The following is an 8,557-nucleotide window of genomic DNA, read 5'->3' as shown; positions in this document are numbered from 1 at the left end:
TAATGTTTACACTTTTCAGGCTTCAAACCCTGAACCCTCACAGCATGCTTGAGCTGAAGAACCATCAGCTTACAAAGCAAAGAGTAAGACTTGTCCTGAATGAACATGCTACTTAAAAAAAAAAAAAATCAAATGCTTAATGAAGTCATCCCTTTCACAGGCCATAATGGACAAAAATAGAGCATAGCTAAGCACATAGCAATAGCTGAGAGTTAGGACTGAGTCAGCGATAGGAGAGGACTTGGTTCTTTTCCTTTTTTGTGTAACTTCCTGGGGGTCTGAGACATAAGTTACTGAGTTGTCATGGGTAAACAACGTTACACCCCCTGTCAGCGTAACAGCTAAGTGTTGAATGAACTCCTGTGAATTCTAGGTTTTACTGTGTTTATCTCCGTATTAGGAACTGTTGATCCGTAGAGGAAAAGAGGGTCGCGCTTCAAAATCTGTGGTCGGTGCTAGGTCTTAGAGTCATGCTGGACCAATTTTTTGTTACTCGAGTTGAACAGTGTGGCTTTACGTCACATTAGGAGTAACACTGTTTACTGTGCAGAACACGCACTCTAGTGTAAAAAAAGTACATAAAGGTGGTAAGTTCACCATAGTGCTGATAGCCAGTCGCACCTACGTGTGTGATCCAGGGCTTGCCCTGCCAGATACGGCTGTTCTCTGTTGACATCTGTAGGAACTGAGAATGTACAACACTTTGCAAGGGCAGGCGTTCAAAGAGTAAATATACAGCTGTAATGATGTAACTTCAGGCCGTATTTAGTCACAAACATTTCATTCTGCTTTCTGAAGTCCCACACACTTTTCCTCAAAATATTGCTTCTTCCTCACTCCAAAGGAAAAAATATCTTCAATTTGTGTTTGTGTTGTTGCTATGACACTCAAAGTGTATGCAGATGCAGATTCTGTTAATAAGGGAGAAAAAAAATGAACTGTGTGCTTCAATGAACAAAGGTTGCCCTGTGTTTGTATTAAAATGTTGCTATGGCAGTGCATATATTTTTATTTGGTGGAAATCTGTGGTGAAATGGAAGGAAGTCACATGTATGCAAGACAAACAAGAAATGCAGCAAAACCAACCCAAAATAAATACTGAAACTGAAAGGGAAGTTGCAGATGACATGTAAAACCAGGAAAAAACAAGGATACTAGTTTTGCTGCCTGTCAGTGATTTGATAACAGAAACATGTTTCCGCTGTGTCCTGCCGGGCTGTCGGTGACCCATCGTTAGCTCCAGGGATGCTTTTACTGCAAGAGCGTCTTTCCCTCATTGGCTCTGTGCATTTTAATGGCTTTTGGTGTCGGAAGCCATGTTCCACTGCCTTGGCCTGATTTCACCACTGCTAACTTTTCCTGCCGAAAAGCATTTCCAGGCTGTCTTAGTGTAGTTTGCTTTTTGGCAGGAAAAATCAGTAGAGTGATAAATTACGGAAAGCGACTAGAGCCTTGCTTACCTTTGGGGCAAGGGGAAGTTTTTGTGGACTTACTGGCTCCAGCTAGTAATAGAAACAGTGGAATTTTTAAATTATTTTTTTAACTGGTGCAGGAGTCATATTTATCTAATCCTTTTGCGTTAGGCTTCTTTCTGCATCAGTTGCACCGGTACAGCTGTTTGTGGAGTTGCGTGACAAATCAGAACAGGTTAAAAATAATCTGCTAAAGAAACAGGGATAGAAATGGGAGGGGAGAGGGAGTCCTGATTTAGAGAACAAATTACCATGCTGGGAGCTCTCTAGTTCCTGCATGATTCCAGCTGATGGAGAACGCAAAAGTGTTTTTAAAATCCTGTTGACGCTTTTTTCCTATCATTCCGGTTCTGCCTCAAGAAGGAGGAAGAAGTGACTGTGAAAGCTGCTATTGCCTTTCCGCTCTGCTTCCAGGTTTTCTTCTGAATTGTGTTATAACCCCAGAAGTTGTCCATTTTGCCAAGAGTGCCAGTAGGGAGTAGACATTTGCCCAAGTGAGGTAAAAATGAAGCTGGTGGAAGCAGACTGGGATGGCATTAAAAGTTTGCCAGAGAAGTCCCCATCACTTCCATATCTAAACTCTTAGTGGTACCTCTTTGTTGACCTTTTTTCCCAACCTCTATTTTCAGCTGTGTTTGGGCATCCATAATGGATAGTTCCACTACAGCATGAATATCTGCTTCTGTAGGGTGAAATACATTTTCCTGGTTTAGGTTCTCGTTAATAGCCTTGTTGGTTTTACAGTTGTGATGTCTTTATCTGATTTTGTCACATTCGTGAACTAACTGGGATCTAACCTGGTTGGTTTAAGATGCTGAAGGGAATCGATAGCTTCAAGCAGCTGGAGTCTTTGGCTCAGCCACTATACTGGACTTCTCTGGATCTAGTGTTCAACCAGCGTTCTCAAAGTATTGCTGGACTGCACTGCTGACTGTTCAACTGATCCTCACGGTGGAGTCCCTTTATTGTCACTGAAACTGCATTCATCATTAAGTTAATGCATGTGTTCGAGCTAGATTCCCATCTGGACAAATCTGTGCACCCTACCTTTAAACTTCTTTCTAGTAACAAAAAACTTACAAAATCTTGTGTAATCTTTTTCTCCTGAATGGTTGCTACATTCTATCCCGTAAGTGGTTGTGCTTGTGTAAATGGTGCCTTGGAGTCTTTCAGGATCTTGTCCAATATAAACTGTGTATGTAGAAGTCCTAGCTCTCTAGTTTTTCTGGGGGCAGAAATATCAGCATGCTGGATGCTGTCTATTCAGTTTCTTGGTGTTTGGTCTTTACAGGATAACGCAGACAGATGCTTATTCTATCAATTTTTTTTGGTTGAAGTCGTCTTTTACATTATTTATATTTCCTAGATGCTAAGTCTCACTGCAGTTCAATGCAGTTCAGTTGTTCATGAGTTGAAATGCATTTATAGGTATCTCCAAAATTGCTTTCACTGTGGCACGTCCACATTTCCATGTGCAATTTTATATGCTGCAATGTAACATGGAGAAAAAAGCGTGAAGAGGAAGACAGGGACGTGTCTACATCAACAGAGAGACTTGAGGCAGAGCAGCTGGTCAAATCTCACAGCCTTCCCTTGCTGCGTGCTAAGCACTCTGGGCACTGCATGGAAATCGTTCCACTGATTAAACAGGAGTAAACTAAAATGCACACGTGCATGGAAGTGCTTTTCTTCAGGATCAGCTCAAAAGGGCAAGCATCTGGCAAGAGCAAGCCTCTGGCGTGACACATTTAACTGCTTATGGGTAGGTAGGTAGGTTTGACTTCCAACCCTGAATGACTGCCGACTGCAAACGTTCTTGTTTTGGTCCTTCAGACCTGTGGGGGATTCACGTGGCCTGGGAGCACTAGCAGTCCCACTGACCCACGGTGCCTCTGCCTGGTCCTGTGCTGCCCACCGGCTTCCCAGCAGCAGCAGGGAGATGAGTCTGATTCCCAGAAGGGGTCAGGCAGCCTCGTGGGGACTGCTTTGCTGTGAGCTCTGCAGTAATGTAGATACGGTGTGTAGGTGCTGGCGGCTCAGCTCCGTGAGGGTTAATTAATAGCTTGGCTGTCCCGCTGTCAGTAAGATAATGGCTTTTCCTCCATCTGCTGCGCATTCAGGAGGGTGAACTAGCAGCATTCCACGAGAGAGGATTTAATGTAATCGTGGATGTCTGTTTTCTGCATACTGCTGCTTTTATTTTGTTTCCTGTGATGCAGCACTTAAGGAAGCAGAAACTTCATCCTCACTGTGTTGCATTTTTAATAGGGAAGGTTTTATGTGTAACCCTGATGTTACAGTGTTTGCCACCATCAAACCCTTGTAAATCAGTGCACTGAACACAAGACTACGCATTCCTTCTGTCCTGAAAGTCTAGTTTGACAAATGGTGTTTTTGGCAGCAGCACCAGGTTCAGGAAACTGCCACCATGCCACCGTACTGCGCCCTCAGGTGACCCCAGTGCTTCCACCAGGACAGCTGGCTTGCGGGACTTGCGTGACACATGAGGGCAGGACCAAGAGCAGGACACGACGGGAGAGGTGGGATAGCCAAAGCAGGGGCTGCACTGGAGAGGACAGTGCTGGACCTCCCAGGCTTCAGGGCTTCAGCAGTGCTGCTCACCTTCTGACATGCCAGGACGCCCCAGGCAAGTGCTGGGGGTTTCCCGGCTCCATGCGGCGTAAAGGGCTTTATTTTCGGGGTTTGAACTGCTTGACAGCCTGGCATTGATGTGCTCAAAACTTACTGCTGCTTGACGTGTATGTTATCTACTACGTTCCTATCTCCTCATCTTTTGATATTCATCTCGAAGGAGGATATTTTAGGTTTTGACCAAGAAATAAAATTACAGTTGAGCCCATTAACCTTACCTCAGGGGTTTTCATGCTGGAACAACAGGGGATATTAAGATTTCAAAGCAAGTGCAAAAATGATACACAAAAAATGACCCCGATTCCTTTGACGGTATTGGGAAGTGGGGGTTTAGCAATTTTGCAAAAAGTGAAGGGAGGACTATAAGGAGGATGATCAGTTGGCGTGAGATACCAGCCCTGGAAGACTTGCAGTTTATTTTAGTGGGGTTCATTCCTTCTCTTTATAGCAGGATAATTTTATTTAGTATATTTTACTCTTATGTCTGCATGATCTGCTCCTGCAGCCCTTACTCTCCCAACAGTACATTTTTCTAGTGAGCAGAGTTCAGAAGCGCCCCTCTGCTTGATGAAGCACTGGTGAAGCACTCTACTGATGAAGCCTGAGGTGCAGGTTGTAAAATCCAGGTCGTGGCCAGAGCCATGCTTTAGGCAGGAGCCGGAAGGGACATTTTTGTTTGCGTACGGTGCGCGTGTTACAGACATACAGTCTATGTGTATTGTACAGTTACACCTACAGGTAATTCGGGGAGGAACTGTTAGTTGGTTTGAAGATGGGTGTCATCCGAGCGTAAGTGACGGCAGGGATGGTGAGGAATGTGTGTGCAGCTGCTGTGTGCCTAAGAGCAGTGTATTCCTCTTCCTCTGTGCACACAGTAACCCAACATGCAAACTTGGTGGTTTCTCAGTGAGCAGCTGATGTAGTGAAGTGTTCAGTGGTAGATGTAAGTAGAACCCAAACAAAAGCCCTTCACTGCATTTTACACTCTTACTGTCAACAAATATTGTACAGACAAGTTTAGGTACAGCTGAGGCTGGTGGCCAGGTGGTGAATTCCAAAACTGCTCAAGTTTTGAATGCCTTCAGGGAGAGAACTTGACTGAGCAGAAGAGAGGTGACTGTAATTTCTCAGGCAAAGCATTAGCTGCCAGAGATGAGCTTCTGAGATATTTGGCCATTTATTTTATTGAAGTATTTATGTCCAATCTATTAAAAAGTTGACCCTTTACCACTTCTGCATTTAACTATATGACACGGGCTGGCGCCCTTTCACAATTCTAAAACCTCAGAATCAGTCTGGGCTTTTTGAGAAGCAGCTTTCTTACTGAAGACCATGGGAGGATGCTTTGCCAGAGAACTAAGGAGGCCCAAGGAGAAGAAAAACAAGACCTGTTGCAGGTTTCCTTTCAGCCTTACCTGTAGCACAGCTTTATGCTAACCAGAACCGTACAAATGCTTGGTGCTCTCTAGCTCATTTTTTTAAAATGTAATTTTCTTAGTGTCCCATCTAGCTACCTTACAGCTCCCCCGGTTAGCCAAATGTCATCTGTGTCCCACAGTATAAAATGTAATTACACTATTTTAGAAGTGGGAAGCAGAGGTGAGGAAAAGAGTAGCTGCTTTGCCTTTTACTCTGTTGGAGAAGTACTTGACATTCCTCACATTCTTCTCCCGTTAACAGTATGTTTACTTTTCATCACTGGGTTATTAGGATTAACAAAAGTCATTGCTTCAAACTCATTTAATTTGAATTTAGTGAAAGCGAACTACCTCCTGCAGACTGCAGGAAACATTCTCCTGCCGCAGAAATGGATTAATTTGCAAAAAGCAGCCACTAAAAATGTAAGACTTGACAACCACTTCCACCCCGATGTTCAACATCGCCGTGCATGCGCTGCATTCTAATGAAGTACCTTATGTTGCAAATTCCAGGACAGTTTGAATAATCTGACAGTCTAATTAACATTTCAGTCTATCAAAGATGTGCTTTCAATGCCAGGCAGCTTTTTCTGTATTTACCTTCTAGAACATGGGGTTGCAGACTGCATACAACACTTCAAAAATGCCATTTACCCGAAGAATTAGACTCAGCTTTCTGGTTCATTGCTGCATCTGTAGTGGAGCTTGTTTTAATTTTCCAAGAACCTGAGCTTTTCAGAAATCAGAGTCTTCACAGAAAGCTCTTGCACTGGCTGTATTTATGTTGCCTATCAGAATGCTCTACTGAGAGTAGTTAGGTAAATAATTCTTTATTAAATGATTAATTTCATAAATAAATTCTTTTAATTCATTGAATATAAAATTAAAATCATTTACAACTTATTCCAGTATTACAGGGGCTGGGAGGGGTAAAAAAAAACAAACACCCTCAAAGAAAAACAAAGCTACAGTTTGATAAATAAAATATTCAGCTTTAAAACAACTGATTTCTGTTTGCCGTTAAACTACAGTTGGTACATAATAGCTGCCACTGTGAACACCCCACAAGTGCCCACCTCAGGAAGGAATGTAACTTCCAACTTGGTTGGGAAAGGGGGGGGAGGGGTGGGGAGAAGACAGAGGGACAGGGAGAAGCATAGTGTTAAACTGAACAGGACAGAAAAGAAGTTTTCATAACCAGAACAAAATATTTATCTGATCACTTACAAACAGAAAACAGTACGTAATTAGATAAGGTGCTCCAAAAAGAAGCAGTAGAGTTGCTCCAGTACTATGAAGCTTTAAGTACACATAAATCTATTGCATTAGTGTCCAGTTGCACAGTGCACTCTTGTAACATCTCAATGTCACCCTCAAATGGCCAAGGCACTATTTCCATCAAAGGTCGTTTCTCCATGGCTGGTTACTTCAAAATCCTGTTTAGCATCCCCCCCCCAACACAACTTAGTCCCTAAATTTGTGAATGTCATTGACTAGTCTGTAGTAAGGGTAAGCTTCGTTCACGTGCGGACAGTTGTAGTTGCATCGGCAGGACTGGATCATCATGACGCTCTTGGTGAAGGTTTCCCCATCTTCGCAGCGGAACCTGATCTTGACCGTCCTGGTCTGCTGGGGTGTACAGCATCTGCCATCCACACAGGAGCCACAGTACTTGGGGCGGTACTTCTTCACACTGGAACATCCGGCATAAGTGAACTTCACCGGGGCCGGGGACTTCCTAGTCTTGGTACATTTTTTCCCCTTCTGTAAAGGCAAGGCAGTAATATTAGCAGGAGATTCTTCCCCAGCCTTAACCCTCTACCCAAAGCAGTCTGGAAAGAAGAGGAACACTCTGTGTTTACCTTTAGGGACGCGTAGCCCGGCTGGCCACATGGCCTTACTTCACATATCCTGGTCTCTTTGATGAGCTTGCAGTCGGGATTATCGTTGGTAACCCTCGTGGAGATGCCAGTCCCACACGTCTTTGAGCACTGGGACCAGGAGGTTGTTTGCACAATGCATTTGGGACTCTCAAAAGCTCGGCTTTGTGGCTCAGATCCAAAAACTGGAAGAGAAAAAGGAAGGCTTAGCTTAAATATATCCTGTCACTGGGTTTCTTACTTTCCATCGGGTCTAAGGAGTCACATAGCCATCCTCCTGCCTCCTCCCCTTAGCTGTCACACCAATTAGCCCGTACTCACCAGGCAGCATCTTCAGGCCTCCCTTCACAATGGCAATTAGCTCATTGTTCCTGGTTAGTTCGCCTTCAGAATCATCCAGACCAAACTCTTTGCTGAAGAAGCCTTCCAGCTCATCCAGCACATCCTTGCTTTCATCGCAGACCCACTCTTCACAGCACTGCCCAGGGACTTTGACCAGCCTAGGGCTGGGACAGCCCAGGTTCGGAAGAGAGAGCTCTTGTGGGCAGAGCGGGATGCAGCCCACAGCTCCATCTATGCACGTACACTGGTGTTTACAGTTCGGCTGGAAGCTTTCACCGTTCTGGTAGATTTTGGAGTTATATTCACACGGTCTCCCCTCGGACTGTGCTGCAGAGATCAGAGAGGGAAAGGAGAGAGTGAGCAGCGGGAATCGCTCCTTTAAGCGCAGGTATTTGCCGGTCTGTTAAATTCAATTTACGGTGGAGCTCCCTACAATCCCCCAGAGATGCAGGGCCAGAACAATAAGTTAGTCAGGAATCACTTTTCCTTATGTGCGTTTAGCGGAGCCCAGACATACTGAATCGCATTCCAGACTGCTGAAGTCATGTGCCTTTCTGCCAAGCTACCAACAACAAAGCATAACCATACATGGACTCGAAATTACTAAACTTCGGCACTACGGGGACCGGGGGTTCTTCTCCTCCCGGGGCAGGCGGAGGGCGAGCCGCTTACCTCTGCAGATGCCCTTCAGCGCGCTGGGGCTGGCGCCGAAGTTGCACTCCAGGCCCTTGGTGTGGTCGCAGGGCTGCGCCCGGCTGCAGTCCTCGTTCAGCTGCTTGGCGCAGACCTTGCA

At 44.8% G+C, this 8,557-nt stretch overlaps 1 protein-coding gene across 1 annotated transcript; it reads right to left on the bottom strand.

Moving 5' to 3' along the window:
* Window positions 1-6,362: 6,362 nt before the first annotated feature.
* On the bottom strand, window positions 6,363-8,551 carry CYR61 (cysteine-rich, angiogenic inducer, 61; the record flags this gene model as incomplete). Its single annotated transcript, XM_010144157.1, has 4 exons — window positions 6,363-7,306; window positions 7,405-7,607; window positions 7,744-8,091; window positions 8,437-8,551. Coding segments are annotated over 4 exons (966 nt in total), but the record flags the coding sequence as incomplete, so codon positions are not given.
* Between the last annotated feature and the right edge of the window lie 6 nt (window positions 8,552-8,557).

The sequence above is a fragment of the Buceros rhinoceros genome, unplaced genomic scaffold (assembly GCF_000710305.1).
Source record: "Buceros rhinoceros silvestris isolate BGI_N320 unplaced genomic scaffold, ASM71030v1 scaffold19669, whole genome shotgun sequence".
Taxonomy (NCBI): Eukaryota; Metazoa; Chordata; class Aves; order Bucerotiformes; family Bucerotidae; genus Buceros; species Buceros rhinoceros.
The sequence above is the reverse complement of the archived record's forward strand: the minus strand, read 5'-3'. Positions and strand labels throughout refer to the sequence as shown.